Source organism: Prinia subflava, chromosome Z (genome assembly GCF_021018805.1).
Source record: "Prinia subflava isolate CZ2003 ecotype Zambia chromosome Z, Cam_Psub_1.2, whole genome shotgun sequence".
Classification (NCBI taxonomy): domain Eukaryota; kingdom Metazoa; phylum Chordata; class Aves; order Passeriformes; family Cisticolidae; genus Prinia; species Prinia subflava.
Genome location: NC_086283.1, coordinates 21,674,844 through 21,691,366, shown reverse-complemented (window position 1 = coordinate 21,691,366; position 16,523 = coordinate 21,674,844). Strand labels below are relative to the sequence as shown.

The 16,523-nt window shown below is 48.4% G+C and overlaps 1 protein-coding gene and 1 long non-coding RNA gene across 7 annotated transcripts in view; one reads left to right on the top strand and one right to left on the bottom strand.

Moving 5' to 3' along the window:
• The window catches only part of LOC134564804 (uncharacterized), a 20,951-nt gene extending 12,680 nt beyond the window's left edge, over positions 1-8,271 (top strand). For 2 of the 4 annotated variants that reach the window (XR_010083656.1, XR_010083658.1), the window contains one exon: positions 25-8,271. This is a non-coding gene — a long non-coding RNA (uncharacterized LOC134564804). The remainder of the gene's footprint in view (positions 1-24) is intronic. The other 2 variants (XR_010083659.1, XR_010083657.1) reach the window with 2 other exon arrangements.
• LOC134564803 (non-histone chromosomal protein HMG-14A) lies at positions 8,114-16,523 on the bottom strand. Of its 3 annotated transcripts, none has more exons than XM_063424010.1 (7): positions 16,345-16,523; positions 15,721-15,764; positions 14,532-14,561; positions 13,835-13,864; positions 13,323-13,373; positions 10,043-10,186; positions 8,114-8,814 (listed from the first exon to the last, which is right to left on the bottom strand). In XM_063424010.1, the coding sequence occupies exons 2-7, from the start codon at positions 15,733-15,735 to the stop codon at positions 8,767-8,769; spliced, it is 318 nt and encodes a 105-aa protein (XP_063280080.1). In that variant the 5' UTR covers positions 15,736-15,764; positions 16,345-16,523; the 3' UTR covers positions 8,114-8,766. The 3 variants fall into 3 exon arrangements, with proteins under 3 accessions (XP_063280080.1, XP_063280081.1, XP_063280079.1); XM_063424011.1 differs by lacking the exon at positions 16,345-16,523 and adding an exon at positions 15,991-16,027; XM_063424009.1 differs by lacking the exons at positions 15,721-15,764; positions 16,345-16,523 and having other exon boundaries at positions 14,532-14,618.

Below are 16,523 nucleotides of genomic sequence, written 5' to 3'. Positions count from 1 at the left end.
AATGTCACATTTTGACGTCACCAGCACAGCATCCAGACCGTGCCTCTCTCCTTCCCATCGATATTTCTTTGCAATCTCGCATTCTCTGCAGCCTACGGTCTTTGGGAGAGCAGGGAATAGCTGCTGTGGCTCCCTGCTCCCTGGCAGCGCAGGAGGGATGAGCCGAGATTGAAATCGTTTTCTACCATTGACGTGAGGACAGCTCCAACGCCGGCTCCGACTCCACCCACATCACTCCTGCATCCCATCTCTGCAAGAAAAAGTGATCACTTGTCTTACCTCCTGGTTTAATTAGTCCCTGCTCCGGGGCTAATTAGGAGCGCGGTCCGCGCGGAGGTTGGGGCTGGAGCCCTCCCTCCCTCTCCCATTCCCGCTCCCGCCGCCACTCCCGCGCCCGCTCCCACTCTGTGCCATCTGCCATTGCCGTGACACTGGCTTTGCTTTTCACGCCTGGATGGGCGCGCTGGATGCGCGGGGTAATGGGGCTGTTTCCCCCCCCACCTTGGTCTTTGGAAAGGAAGTAATAATAAATAACCCAGGAACGGCTGGAACTGCTGCACACTGCCCTTTTCCTTCCCACTTTTGAAGCTTTTTAGCATTCCGTTTTCCAGCAACTGGGAGGAAAATTGCCCTGAAAGAAAGAAACAAAAATCTGTGCTATTTTTTAAACCAACCTCCCCCCCACCCCCCGCCCCGCACCACACAGGCAGCTGCAGAGAATTTCTCTTCCAAAGGGATGATGTAATGGGCTTTGTCAGCCAATACTCAAATGAATAAAACCCGACACCCGAAATCCATCTAGGCTTTTGATGAAACTCCTGAGGTTCCTGGAGCAAGTGGTCACCAAAATAGGCTGGAACCGCTGGTTTTGTCATGCAGCTCTTGAGAGAAGTGCGATGGAGAATCAAGGGCTCCAACAAGGGAATAACCAAAACCACCAGATTTTGTCCCTTCTGAGGGAAATGGGACCTTGTGGGACATCTGGGGACACTCAGTGAAGCAGTGCACAGCCCTTGGTGCTGGGACATCAACCCAGGCTTCAACATCCACCACAGAGTTACTCCTGATCTGAAAATGGCACCTACAACCACATTTTATAGAGAGATAATATTAAATATGTGTATATTTAATATTGTGTATATTATATATATTACAATATTATTGCTCAGAGAAGCTGTGGCTGCCCCATCTCTGGAAGTGTCCAAGGCCAGGTTGGATGGGGCTTGGAGCAACCTGAGCTAGTGAAAGGTGTCCCTGCCCATGGCAGGGCTCGGAACTTGATGGGTTTATGGTCCCTTCCTACCCAAAGCAGTCTGTGATATGTATAAAACATAAATATATAAACTATACACAAATATCACCAATTCCTGCTGCAGCAATGGGAACATTATTGCTCTCCCAAGGATGTCGTGGACTTCTGAGGCCAGGAGATCTCTCCTCTCACTGTCTGACTTATCCCAAGTCTCTGGTTAGCTTTCTTTGGGGCCCCTTTAGGCACTGTAAGAGGCTCTAAGGTCTCCCAGAGCTTTCTCCAGAAAACCCCCAGCTCTCTCAGCCTGTCCTGGCACTCCAGAAGGGTCCCTGCTCTTGCAGGGACATCACACTTCCAAGTGATGGAGGAGAATCATGGATACATTTTGCCTTGGCTGCTCTCTGGGCCCTGATTGTGCATCCTTGCTGGGCATTCCTGCAACAGGAGCTGGGACAGAGCTGCTGCCACCATCCCCCAGCCCTGCTGAGCCACCACCATGGTGCCACATCCAGTGACACCCTGAGAACTTGGTATGTGCTCCTGATCCCTATGCTGTCACCCCAGGCAGCTGGATAACCCCAAATTCCCAGGGATGACCTGGCTGTGTGTGCAGAGCAGCCGTGCAGGAATCCCCGCCAGGGACTACCAGCAGAAGCTACAGCACCAAGTGAAGCTGAGAAGATTTATAGCCAAGATAGGCCAAAAAGGGGATTGGAAATAATTCCCGAGCCCAAATGGAGCAGCACTGGAAGCTGGGAATCTGGACCCCTTCTGCAGCCATCACCTCACCTTCAGCACCAGCAGTGCCCAGCAAACCTGGGCCCTATGGTGGCATTTGGGGAGGGAGTTTTGCCAAGGGCAGGAGGATGTGGTCCCCTTTTCCCCCCGGGAAAAATTCAGCTCTAATGGAGAATATTTCCAGGAACACACCTGCTCAGGGGGATGTGCACAGCCCAGGTCAGTGGCAGGGACACAGGTGGTACCTTGGGTACATCCTTGCCATGTGTCTGTCCCCACCAACAGCCACATACAGTGGACAGCAGGGAAGTTTTCCTCCTTTCAAAGTGTCCCGAATGTGGCTGGAGGGGCTCAGACCAAAGGGGAGGTACAAACCTCTGTCCCCTCACCCCCCCAGCTCCTTCCAGTGGTCCAGAGCCAGGGATAATTCCAGATCTTTTCCCACCACCAGGAGCTGCTGGCCCTGCACTCATGTGTCTTTGTGTCCCACAGCCCCACCAGATCATCTTCCAAGAATTTGTGTAATCACTTCCTAAGCCATTATGATTCCTGGGCTCGATTTGGGCAATGAGTTACATGGTGTAATTACTCATTGTGTGAAATATGTTCATTTTGCATCTGCCACTCTGTAATTTCATTTGGGGCCTCTTTGTTTGCTTTGTGTCCCCACACAAGAGGCATCGACCCCTATTCACTGTCCCTGTGCCGCTGCACCAGGGAATAAAAATCCCACCACCTTTCCCTCCCGTCTGTCAATTCTTTGCAAGACAAAAAGGGTAATTTGTTTAATTGTTGCTGATATAATGTCCTAAAAGTCTCCTTTCCCCTCCAACAGTTAATTACACTTGTTAATGATTTTAATTATTCCCAGAGTAATGCTGTAGGTATAGAAGAGCATAGGAGTAAACATGGTGCAGGGAAGCTGGGGTTTACTCCAAGATCTCCGTTGATAACCAGACTGTGACCACATGAATGGTGGAACCAGAGCAGGGAATGTTTTGCCTGGATTTGGAACTTTCTGTGGGCAGCATGGAAAGATTTATAGGAAGAGAAGGCAGATCCTGCAGGATTGCCCTCGGATGATGCCTGGAGAGGCAACTCTGGCCTTTCTCTCCTGGCAGAGCTGACACGAAAGGGAACCCTGACTTGGGGAAGTACTTCTGGTCAGCACCTCCATGACGCTGGATTTATACGAAGGAAGAAACCAAACCAAGCAAAATTCCAGCCTGCTGGAAAGCTGAGGTTCAGCCTGAGGCTTATGGACAGCCCACCTCCCAACTCCAGCCATGTTCTGAGGGGAGAGGTGGCCCCGGATCTGTGAAACAGCAAAGCTTGTTTGTGGTGTCACAGAGCAGCCTCTGCCAGCGCCTCCAGAGCCAGGGTGAAATCCGAGAGCTGCCGCAATCCAAACCTTCTCCACAGCTCCTTTTATCTTCCTGGGGGGAAAACAAACAGTGCAGAAGCCGGAGCTTTGTGGCTGGGATGTCGCACATCTGGTTTGAGCTCCAAGAAATGCACTTCCACCCCCTCCCCGAATTGTTCATGTTAAACAAACAAAACCTTGGCAATTTTGTGAGATTTTGGCTCTGGGATAACTTTGGAGCAGCTTTGACTGAGAATTCTAGGCTTCTGCTAGAAGTTCATCCCTAGTGGAAGCAGCACACCTCACTAGCCGGGAGGGAGGCACTTCCAAAGGGGAACAGCTGTGCCCTGGAACCCCCTTACATGAAATGCTGCTGAGAGTGAGAGAAGGGAATCTTCTTTGTGTTTAGGTTTCAATCCAGCATTTTTCCCTGTGTTATTTATGCTTTCCCCCCTCCCCCCTTTTAAGAACGTCTGGAATTGTTTAAGATGTGTCCAATTGTATTAAGTTGCCTTTGACAGCTTTATGGTGTCAGTTGGATTCCCACTCTTAGGAACAGAGCTTTCCAATTTGCCGTTTTCCCCTTTTCTAGCACATCAGCACCAACTTCCTTTCAGTGCTTTCAGGTGTTACCTCAGCCTGAAGTTCATGCTAATCCCTGGACATCACTTCCATTTGAGACAGTTTGAGTGATTCCCTGGTTGGTGCTGCAGGAGGAAGGGAGTGCCATTCCTCTGGGATCCTCTCCCACCAGCCCCTCCCTGTCGCCTTCTAGCAGGGGTGGATAAATCAGAGCAGATCATGGAATCATGAAGTCACAGAGTGGTTTGGGTGGGAAGGGACCTTGGAGCCCATCTCATTCTGTGCCCTGCCATGGGGCAGGGACACCTTTCACAAAACCATATTGCTCCAAGCCCTGTCCAGCCTGGCCTTGGACACTTCCAGGGATGGGGCAGCCACAGCTTCTCTGGGAACAGATGAAAGGTGTGGGAGTAGTTCCAATCCTCCCTCCATCCCCTCCTTGACTTACCTAGCCCAATTCCAATCACACCCCTCCCAAAGCAGGCGAAATGGCCACATGAGTCACCAGTGACATCTGTCCTCTGTCCATGCTCACTTGTGACCACCTTTAGCTCCTCTGGGCACTGGGACAGTCTCTGGAAGCCACATTGACATTTTTCTCTCCAAGGACAGAGGCTCCTCGAAAGCTGGCCAGGGCCGGGCCCGGGGTATTCCCGGCTCCTGGAGCCCATCCAAGGCATCAAGTTTCAGAGCGGGGGCTCCTGGCAGCTGCACCGGAAAGGAGCAGCACCACTGGGACAGTCAGAGGGAGGAGCCATCGTTTCCATTGCAGGGATTCAATTTTCTTTCTCCTTCATCAGGTTAACACCAGTGTTACTCCATTAACTGCCAGGGATCTGCTCTTGATCTGACAATCAGACCTGTCAGAGTGTCACAAAATCCCAGACTGTTTTGGTTTGGAAGAGACTTCAAATATCCTCTGGTTCTGCCCCCTGCCATAGCTAGGGATACCTTCCACTATCCCAGGTTGCTCCAAACCCCGTCCAGCCCAGCTTTGGACACTTCCAGAGATGGGGCAGCCACAGTTTCTCTGGGCTCCTTGTTCTAGGGCTTCCCCACCCTCATGGGGAAGGAATTCCTTCCCAATAACCAATCTAAATCTATCCTCCTTCATCTTAAAGCCATTTCCCTTTATCCTGTCTCTCCATCCCTTGTCCAGAGACCCTCTCCAGCTCTCCTAGAGCCTCTTCAGGCACTGGAAGGGGCTCCAAGGTATTCTCAGAGCTTTTCTTCCGCAGGAACACCCCCAGCTCTCCCAGCCTGGCTCCAGAGCAGGGGGGGTTTCTTTGTTTTTGTGTACAGTCACTTCACTCAAAGGAGCAAAGGTAGATATGGGATGCAGCTGCAAAACCCTTCCTTTTATTTGCTTGGAGGGGTTGTTTTATTTTATTTTCCTCCATTTCTCCATTTTCCTCCATTTTTTTCACATTCTAAGGACCTCACTATGATTTCCATTCTCTGCTTGCTGAGGCAGCTGTGCCTTTTCTCTCCTGATCCTCCTGTCCTGCTCCAGCACACTGCTGATGGTGGAAACCAGGATGAAGTCTGGAGGTGCTCCCTCTGATTTCCCCATCCCTCTCAGGACAGTGACCAATGTTTCTGAAGTAGTTTTCAGTGGGCTTATTGTTCTGAGCAAACAAAAGCAAATGCTTGCCCAGTTCTGTTGAAGATCCATGAGGACACTGTGTGAGGACACTGAGTGAGGACACTGAGTGAGGACACTGCTGCTCTGGGAGCCTGCACCAAAAGCTGGATCATGGAATTACAAGAACATTTAGGCTGGAAAACCCTCCAAGTCCTTTGAGTCCAACTGCTCCCCCAGCACTGGCAAGACCACCACTAGACATGTCCCCAAGTGCCACATCCAGTTAAATTCCCTCAGGGATGAGACTCTAGCCTGTGCCAGGGCTGGACAGCCCTTTTTTTTCCCTAATATCCAACCTAAACCTCCCCTGGTGCTACCTGAGGCTGTCCCCTCTCATCCTGACAAGGTGCTCGGACACCTCACCATGGCAGGGTGTTGCCAATATCACTCAAATCTCATCCCATGACATCACCTCAGAACCATCCCTATCTTCACACCCATGAATCTCATCACCATTGCATCTTCAAGGTTTGATTGTTATGATGAATAATGATAACCAGATCCAGAGCGATCTGTGGATCTTTCCTAACCAGCATCAGATGTGGTAATGCCTGGAGCACAGGGAACAGCCAGCCAAGGACCTCAGGGAAGGCACTTTCTCCAACAAACTCCATAAACCTGAAAGTAGGTTGACTCAAGAGTTTAAAACCTCTTCTTTTCAGACAACATCAGCCAAGCTTGGGAGCTGCCATGGAGCTGGCCTTGGACTCAGTGTCTAGACACCAGGACAGCCTTGGAGGAGGGTTTGCATAAACCAGACAATACATTCAGTTGTGCAACTCTCTCAATACCCCATGGCTTCGAAAAGTTATGAATTTGAGCAAAATGTTGTTGGGCAATTTTCTGTACTTATTTGAAAGACGAATTTGATTAGAACAATAGTTATAGAATTAAGAACAACTCCCACCCTGGCACTCAAAAAAGAAATAACCAAAGCCAAACACTCAGTTGTATGTTCTGTGTAACAACCTCTAGACTCAGATGAAGAGACACAACTTGGGATCAGAGTGACCTCATTCCAAAGGGTGCTTGTACCTTGGCAGATGGATGGATCCTGTGCTAAGAAAATAACTATATTCAGTGTCTGCTGCTGAAATCACAATGCCTGAGATACTCCGTGACTGGAGGCTGGAGCCAAAGAGAGATGGTCCCATAGCACCAGGGCTGGGAGAAGGGGCTTCACCTTCCTACAGGACTGAAATTCCTGTTAGAAGCCCTTTTAGAGAAACCACTGGGGTGAGAAACAACATAAATCTAAACTATTTCCAATATGCCTTCTCCTCCTGGAGCAGTACAGGCCCATTGGGATTCTCACCAGCTGCTGGCTAAACTCATGGAATCATGGAATCCTGGAATGATTTGGGTGGGAAGGGAACTTAGAGATCATCTAATCTACCCCTTTCCATGGGCAGGGACACTTTCCACAGCCCTGTCCAGCTTGGCCTTGGATACTTCCAGGGATGGGGCAGCCTGTGCCAGGGCCTCCCCACCCCACAGGGAGGCATTTCTTCCCGATATCCCATCTGTGACCTCTGTTTAAAACCATTTCCCTTTGTCCTGTCACTATGTTCCCGTATAAAAGGCCCCTCTCCCTTCTCAGGCACTGGAAGGGGCTCCAGGATCTCTCACAGCCTTCTCTTTTCCAGGCTGAACACCCCCAGCTCCTCAGCCTGTTTTTGTAGAGTGGAAACTTGATTAATCATTTTTAGATGTCAGTCAGGATGACATTTGAACTATTGTTGGATCATGTTCCCATTCCCCATGTTCCAACTGGGATGTTCAGTCTCCCTGGTTTTACCCACATCTCACCACACTTTACCAGTTACTGCTCCATCAGTTTTCAGTGGAGAACCCAGAGCATGCCCCAAAATCTCTGCTGGATTAAGGCAATACAGTGCCAAGGAAAAGGCCCCTCAGAACTCCCTCACCTTCACTGCTGAGGAAGCTGGAGCCCAGTTAACCCAAACATTTGTACAAAACAGGTGGAGCAGCAGGAATAAAAATCCCAAGTGCTTCAGGCCTGGAAAATTAAATCCACATTTAAATATCCTCTAGTGGCCCTGGGGGACTGATCCTGAACACCACTGAATCCAAGACATTCTCACTGAGATGCTGTTTGGGGTTTGGACACAAAATATTTAAGCTCTTGGCATTTCCCATTGCTGAGCTGAGGAACAGTTTAATGGGAGAGAGAAGGTTTCTGCATTGCAGACATTTTTCTTCTTATTAAATGTATCCTGTAGCTGGTCACGGATGTGAAGAGACTCTATAAAAGCAGGTTTTCGCAGGAGTTGATAGTTGCACAAAAAAGCTGTAACAACAGAACTGGGACTTAACCCCAGTTCACTGGTCTGTCCAGTTCTTTCCCAGAATAAGGAAACCTGGATTAATAGGACATCACACAACTGAGGCAGAGAGGGGCTCAAGCCCCAGCCAAAAGCCCAAAGCTCTCCAGCTCCATGGGCTCTCCCTCTCCCCTTGCAGCTCTCCGGGAATTTGGGAGCTTTCCAGCAGCACAAGCAACAAACCACAATCAGCTTTTGAGGAGTCTTTTTTATTAAGATAAATCCAGCAAAATTCCTAACAGTGGGTACATACAACCAACCTGCCCTTTTTGAAAAGAAATGTTTGTATTTCATTTAAAAACAGGATTACACTTTTATTTATTTATTTTTCTTTTTTTTTTCAAAACTGACAAAATAAAATTACATTTGGGAAACAACAGATTTCCAGCTCTTAGGTTTTTTTTCATGAAAATAGCTCACCTTCTTTATAAAAGCAACCCACAGAACCACTGGAATGTTTCACACGGTTATTTGTTTTGAGACCTCCCCACTTTAAGAAACCGTACAACACATACAAGGGAAAAATTAAAATCTGAAGTCTGTAAGCATGAGTTACACAGAAAGGGACACACTGACAGAAGTCAAAAGCTACCACCACTTATTCTTTCCATGTACCATACAAACTATTACAATCACAAAATTTAGAAACAATGACTTTTTTTTGTTGTTTTGTTTGTTAGGGATTTAATTCCCAAGTAACCGAGATGAAGATGTTCCATAATTAAATTCATGCTAAAAAAACCTGCATTTATAAAATAGTTGATAAAAATATTCCTCTCTGTTAACAATACAGCATGGAGGTACGGATACCAAATGATGGAGATATAGGGCAGGGTTAACATTACTCGGACTTGGCTTCCTTATCATCAGATGCTTCAGCAGCTGGTGCCTAAAAAAGGGGTTGGGAAGAATAGAAATATTACTGGTAATGCTAATTGGATTCCAATCTAACCAAAACCAGACCAGTTTGTTAACACAGACATGGACAAGGCCTTGTGGGGATAGACAGGAATGCACATAAAATATCGACACAACAGTGGGCTGATAATTCTTAAAATAAAAACACAGGAGTATTAATTAGTGAGGCAATTTTGGAATAAGTGCCTGCAGAGAGGCAGAAGTTTGGAATACATTTTAATTAGGATCAATGATATGTATAAGGAAGTTTGATCCTTCATAATGGGGGACTGGAAGAATTGCACATCAACCACAATCCTGCTTTGCCTAAACTTTGGGGAGTCACTTCTCACCTTTCTCTGTAAAAATGTGCTTTACTTTTCAAGTCAAGGCACCAAACCTGCAAAGCTCCCTCAAAGCCCCTCTGAAGAACATTAGCCATGCAGTGCTTTAACCAAGCAGCTCCTGATCTTGTTTTAGAAATGAAAGAATAAAGGACCCTTGGCTGATGGTGACACTCAGCCCATGAAGAGACACCACTGTCAGTGAGAGAACACAACGGCTGGGCTGTGCTATGGGCAAAGAGAGCCCTGAGAAAACACTGCCTCACTATCAGCAAGGAATCTGCTGGGACAATCCCTCAGCAGCTGATGGAGGCTGCAGCTGGACCTAGCAAAAGGCAGCTGAGGTGAGGAGCTGCCACAGCAAGGACATGTGAGAAGAGGCTGCAGATAAGAGACAAGGCCGAGTCTACTTTGCAAATCTCTTGTTGAATTGTTCTGAGGCAAATAATTGTTTTAAAGGATTGTGTAGAACTCAAAACCAGATTTCTGGCCCAGCACCAACCCATGCTGAGCAGCAGAGGAACCCAGCAGTGCAGAGGGGATGTGCAAAGTCAGCTCAGGGCTGGAGGGTGATGGTGTCTCTGGGCTCCATGGTTCCTCAAATCTTGGGCATTGCTGTGAGCCAGCCCCAAGAGGGAGCAGGGCCAGCAGACAGCACCTGTGGAAGGGCTCTAGCACAGAGCAGGAAGGAGCTGGAAGGAGAAGGCCATTCCTGCAGGCTCTCCCTGGGAGCTGCCATGGGCAGGTACCACAGCTGCTCTGTCCTCACAGTGTGGTAGTGAACCCCCCCCCCACCCTCTGGAGCCCAGCAGAGCTCCTGCAGCTGTACGTCCAGGACATCTGGCTCTGTTCCTGGCTTTAGTGGATCTAAAGTACCTCATTAGTTTTGGTATCTCCATTTTCAGAGTGGTTTTCTTCTTTAGCATCCTCTTGTTTAGTTTCCTCTTTGCCTTTGGCTCCTTTCTTCCCTTTTGTTGCTGCCTTTTTGTCCTCCTTTTTATCATTTGCTGCTTTTTCTTTCTGTTAAGAAAACAGACAGTAAGATATTAAATCCTAATTTCCACCTTGTACATCAGCATGTTCTCAACTCCAAAACTCTCTGCACAACCTCCTTCCATCCCCCAAACTTCCTGTTGAAAAAGATGAGATCAAAGTTTCACAAAAAAACTGTTTTCCTTCTGTCTGTCCTGAATGTGCTACAGGGAGGTGCAGAATACAAAAGCAGCCATGGCTGGGGTTAAAAGAATTCTTATTTTAAATAGGCTTTCAATTGCATTAGCTAAAAAATGTTGAACTGGCCTGTTCTTCTGCCCTGCTGCCGAAAGGCAGCCACAGAACAAAACCAACATGTGCAAACACTAGAATACTTCAGATGTCCTGTTAAAGCAGCAGTATCTATTTAGAAAACTGCAACAAAGCTGTAGGCAAAGGACCTTCCCCCTTCCCTGCCAGAAATATTCCTTGTGATAATAAACCACTTCCATACCAGAAAAACTGGGGGCTCAACAACATTACTTTGCTAATCACAAGAGAGTTGCTTTTATTATTTAAGTGCAGTTTCTTATACGTGGATCAGGCTAAATCAAAACAAATCCCAAAACCTGATGCTTCTGTAGTAATAATTTTCCATAGGCAAGGTCAGATCCTGACCCAAATACCTGACCCTCATTAGTTTCACTTCCAAGGATGTGCCTCTTGCTGCCAATAAGTAACAGCACTGGCACAGCCCCTTGCTTGATTAACCTACTTCTCACAGAGGAACCAGAAACCCTGAAAGATCTACTCACAGCTGAGCAAGGATAAATGACAATGAGATTTGTCTCAGTGACTACAAATGATCAAAAAGTTACAGAAAGTTTCCTTCCTTACTTCAATCCCTCAGTTATTAATGCAGTTAAGTCACCTTAAAAATGAGCTGCTAAGGACAAACTCAGAGTGTTAAAGGGATAAAGTCACATGATTCTTCAATTATCAAAAATTCACCAAAATTAACAGCAAATCCCCCAGTAATGCAGAATATTTAAGGTGGGGTCAGTACATTCAGTGACTGAGGGTCTCTTTCCTCTCTGACCTCTCACTCCTCGGTCTGAGGGATTTCAACCCACCTAGAAAACTCTGCTACAGTGTGCTGTCAGGAGTCCCTGTCTTGGGAATACCTAATATCCTCCTGCTGTTTGGCAGTGAAATTTAGAATTACGATTGTACTATGGCACTGCTTATCTGTTCCCTTATCCCAGAAAAAAAACCCCAACCAAACAAAACACAACGAAGTATTAACGAGCTAAAACCAATTCTCTGTGCTGGAAAAGTCCCTCTTCAGAAAGCACTGGAGGAGAATCCAGGGAAACTGACTTCCATGGCTGCACTGACTGGAGAGAAAGGGTCCCACAGGACACAACAGGTCCTCATTGTGTTTAGCATTGTGTTCATTTTCTTCAATAGTTCTGCTCTAGAGGTGGGAACAACAGTTCAATAATCAGGTCCTGCATTTTAGAAGCAGCTTTGCCAGCTCCATGTTTTTCAAGATGGCAAAGTTTAACAGGTGAAATCTATTCTGACACACAGGAAACATTCCAAGATCCTGAAGGCTGACAAGCCTCAAAGACACAAATTAAAAATGCCTCCACAATTCTTACTACATCACCCTTTGCACAGGTGTTGATGCAGTTTGAGGAACTCTGGAGAGCCAAAAACCCAGCTCAAATGTCCTGGCTTCAAAGAGCACCTCAGGAGCAGGAGCACCAATGCTTCCCAAGTCCAGCTGGGGGCAATTCCCAAGGCACAGCTCCCAGGGGATTCCTGTGTGATCCCAAAGGGAGGCCACACCACCTAGTTGTGCACTGGGGGCCCAAACGAAGCTTTGCCAGTCCCTTACAGACCTTAATTCTTGCATCCCTGTTCCTCCATCTTTTCACATTCGGTTAATGCAGCTTTAGTGTTTAAACCCCGCAATGCTTCCATGAAAATAAAAAAGCAAACTTGGAAAAGACCCAAATACGATAATGTGGATCACCCACTGCTGCCCTGCCCTGTGTGCCACCAGCAGCTGGCTCTGCCCTGCCTGGGGCACCAGACACTAGAGGGAAGCACAATGCAGAGTGTCCAGTGCTCCATCCAGCCAGGAATGTGGCCTAGAATTACAGCTGCAAGGCCAAGATGGATCAAGAAAGCCTCGCTCTGCACAGCACTGAGATTACAAAATGACAAGTGGGGTTCTCTCTTTTCCACGGCATCTCTGCTGCTCCACAAAGAGGATGTGGAGGGGAACAGTTCCCTCACCTGGAAGTCTGCTAGGCCATAGGCAATTGCAGATTCCTTTCCAAAGGAAAAGGAAAGAGCTCCTGTTTCCTAGCCCATCATCTCCCTCTGCAACAAAAAGCATCTCTCCTCCTGTGCTTTGCCCACCTCATCATCGCAAACTGCAAGGAAAATGTATGCTGGGAAATGGTTAAAAGCAATCCCTAAAGTTTTGTTGCTGGGGTATTTATTGTTTTGGGGTTTTTAGCTGCAAAGTCCTAAATGTTTACAGGAAAATCTAACAAAAAGCACTGCAAACTGATGACTGGGGAGTCTGGTAAGAAAGGGATGGAAAGAAATCCCTCATGGATTGCAGAACTGCCCCCTTTGAAATTTCAAAATGTTGCTCCAAATTAAAAATGAGCTTTAAATAGTTTCTTTTTTAATTATTCTGTCTGACATGCCAATGTTTTTGACATTTCCAAAAACATCCAGCTGAAGGGTTCTCTAGAACTCTGAGTGATTAAAATGTGATAAACTGATAACTAACTGCAGAGAGGGCCTCAGAATGGAAATATAGTAAGAAACTGTAATTAAAACCATGATTTTCAATGCCTCTAATTGAGTCTCTGACCTCTATTCCAAGCATCATTTTCCCAACAATGCACTATATGAAACTTCAGAACGGCCTGGTAAAGCAGCAGCAAAGCCTCACCACAAGGGATTTCAGATCTGCTCAGTTTACCACATTCCTTCAGTAGAAATTGGATAAAATTATGTCTTTCCCATTCCCTTAGCTCATATAATTCCATCTTAAAGCTTTCAGGATAATTATAATAAGAAAAGTGGTTAATTGTGGGGGGTTTATCCCTGTAAATACCTTGACAAAGAAAATATAACTTCAGTTCAAGACCCTTACCTTAGGTGCTGCCTTTTTGGGTTTTGGCTCCGGTTTGGGTGGAGCAGGTTTCTGCGAAAAAAACACAAGAAACAGGTCAGGTGAGTACCAGAAATAAATATTTATTTTTATATTTTTATGAGTATTATGTTGATAACTTTTAAAAATTATTTGCTGGCTCTGTGAAAAATCAATGGGCAAATTACCAGACAAAGGAGGGAACAGGTGATTTACAGAGCCATGAGCATTTGTATGGAGAAGTCCTACAAGGAACAAATCCATCCTGAAATCAGTATTCTCTAACTCTGGATACCTGTGCCCAGATGGAATGTGCACTAACAAAGATGTTGTATCTCAGGTGAGAAGCCTGAGACGTGGGGATGTTCAGGGAACGGAAACATGGAATGGGAATTTTAAATATTACAATACTCTAAGCGTGTCTTTCCTGATTCTGGGGGAAAACCCCAGTAGTTTATTTTTAACTGTCCCCATCCCAAGTGATAAAATATTGAAGGATAAATACAGATACTCACAGCAGATAGTCTGGCTGACCTTCTCTTTGGCTGCATAAGAAAAGATATGTCAGTAAAATCCAGAGCACATAAAGCAGAGCTTTCTCATAACTGCCACCCAAAATAACATGGCATCATGAAGCCCCACAGAAATCCTATGATTTATGAAATTATGGGCATTATGGTGAGGGCCTTGATGCCTCCCCATCCCTGGAAGTGTGCAAGGCCAGGCGGGGCTTGGAGCAACCTGGGACAGTGGAAGGTATCCCTGCCTATGGCAGGGGTGGCACTGGGTAAGTTTAGGATCCTTCCAATCCAAACCATGCTGTGATTCCATGATCCTTGCAGGTCCAGCTCAGGGTATTCTATGACTTCCTAGAAGTGCACCTTTGCTCAGCAGTTCTCTGCTGCCACCACTTTAACTCTGCAGACATGGTAAGGGACAGAGTTCCTTTGCTTTCAAGAGTTGTGAGGCTAAAAGGGACACATTCCCACCGGAACCTGTCCCTGATCTCAGGCCAGGGGAGCTGCTGGACCCCCAGCACCACCTCAGGGGAGGTCACCTGCAACCTCAGAGGACAGTGATGGCCCCACGCACCCCAAAACCAGGCACAGGGCACCCCCAGGGGCTGAACACCCCTCATGAGCTGCGTGGGTTTCCTAATTTCTGCAGAAAGCTACAGGAATTCTTGGAGTGGGGACCACAGACAACTCCTACCTCCTCCTTTGCCTCGCCTTCAGCTGGAGCCTGCAAGGAAAGCGAGACACTGAGGTGAGAAAGCAACACCATCCTCTGTGACTCCACCTCAGCCCTGAGGGGATCCGGGGGGACTCACAGGGCTCCCCAACACCACCTGCAGCAATGGCGGCCTCCCCCATCCCCGCCGACCCGCGGACTACAACTCCCACAATGCCCCGCGGCCGCCACCGCCACGTCATCACGTCGAGTTCGAAAAGTTCCCGCCAATTTTGCCTCACACAACAAGGTCGCCGCGGGCCTCGCAAGGACAATGAGGGACAACCGCGAACGCGGCGATCGCGCCCACCCAAGGCGTTTTGACTCGGTCTAGGCCCCCGACGGCCCCGTCAGAGGCCGTGAGGCGCCCGGACCGGATCGAAACCCCTCGGGCGGGCGCCTCGGTGACTGAAGGGCGACCGCGTCCCCGCCCCACCCCCCTAGCCCGCGCTGTGAGGGGAGGGGGGGGCGCCCCATATTCCCGCTGCCCCAAAGTTCCTGACTACGGTGATAAATCTCTTTTCCCCGCTTTCCTTGAAGGCCAGTTTCAAATTCTGCGCCGCCTAATGGCCCCAAATTACCATTGCACAACCATCTGGTATGACAAGAAGTGGGAGGCAAAAAAAAAAAAAAAAAAAAAAAAAAAAAAAAAAAAAAAAAAAAAAGAACAAAGGCAAACGCAGGAGAAAGAGGCGACATTTAAAGGCGAATCCAGCCGGGAATGGCGCGATGGGGATTAAAACGCTGGCGGAGGTGGGTGGGGGGCTTTGGAGAGGTCGTGGCGCAGGTTTTGGGGGGGTTTTGGTGCCCCGCGTTCTCCACAGGGGCAGCACAGCACTATGGCTGTTTGTAATCCAGCATGGAGACACTGCTGCTCCAGCCTTCTCCTCCTTCCCAAACAAAACAGCCCAAAAGTGAACTCGCCGCGCTGCCCTGCCCGCTCCGAGCCCTCTCCCTCCGCTCCCCGCTCCGCTCTAGGACATACACCAAAAATTAAAAATGCAAAAAAAGAGAAACCAACAAAAAAACCCCAAAAACTCCACACACACGCGCGCGCGCGCTAAATTTTTTTTTTTTAACAGCTAAATTTCCGCGATTGCCGCTTTAATCTCTCCCCCTTCGCTCCCCATCTGCCTTCCCTCGTTTTTAAATTTTTTTTTTTCGTACTTACCTTTCTTTTGGGCATAGTTGCACCTTAATAGTTGATTGCAAAACCTAATAGAGATAAGATATCGAAAAATAAATGGAAGCGGCGAAAAAACTGTTCCGACCGTCCTGCAAAAAAAAAAAAAAAAAAAAAAAAAAAAAAAGAAAAAATAGGCAGGAAAAAAACCCCAAAATAAAAAGGAATATGTTTAAGGGACCAAGACTTAATTGCGGCAGAAACTGAACAAAAAAAAAAATCCCCCCCTCTTTATTGCAAACAGTAAAATACACCAACACGCAACCAAACTGCATGAATGGGGAGCGCGAGATGGGCCCGGCCGCTGACTGACGGCCGCAAGGGCCAATGGGGACGCGGAGAGCGGCGCGGAGGCGGGGAGTGGGCGGGGCCTCCGTAGCGCGAGCGCCGCGCGCTTTCCGCGTGTGCGCGGCCCGGATCGCGGCCCCGGCGGCGCCGCCTCCGCCCGGCCGCCGCAGGGCCCCGCGCCGCCGGCCCCCCCCGGCCCGCTGCCCCCCGCGGGCCGCCCCAGAAACTTCCCCGAAAGTTCCCGCAGGCCGCAGGACCACAACATGGCCGCCTCGGCCCCGCGGCCTGCGCGAGCGCGGCCGCCGCCTCCCGGCCCTGCGGTACCTGTTGGAAAGGGCAGTGGCCCGCTCGTGGCCTCGGCCGGCGGAGGGAGGGGGCTGCGGCCTTTGTCCGGGCCGGCCCCGCGCGGGGTGAGCGGGCGGTTCAGCTGCCCCGGGATTGTCTGAGCACTTGGGGCCTCTTGGGCTCCTGCACCTCGGCTGACGCCGTTGAGGTTGGCCCCG

Coding starts and splice junctions, on each gene's coding strand:
- LOC134564803 (XM_063424009.1), bottom strand. CDS start 14,603: ATGGTGTTGCTTTCTCACCTCAGTGTCTCGCTTTCCTTGCAGGCTCCA. Junction 10,187..13,322: donor CCAAAAAGGCAGCACCTAAG/GTAAGGGTCTTG, acceptor TTTTCTTAACAG/AAAGAAAAAGCAGCAAATGA. Junction 8,815..10,042: donor GAGATACCAAAACTAATGAG/GTACTTTAGATC, acceptor CCCCTTTTTTAG/GCACCAGCTGCTGAAGCATC.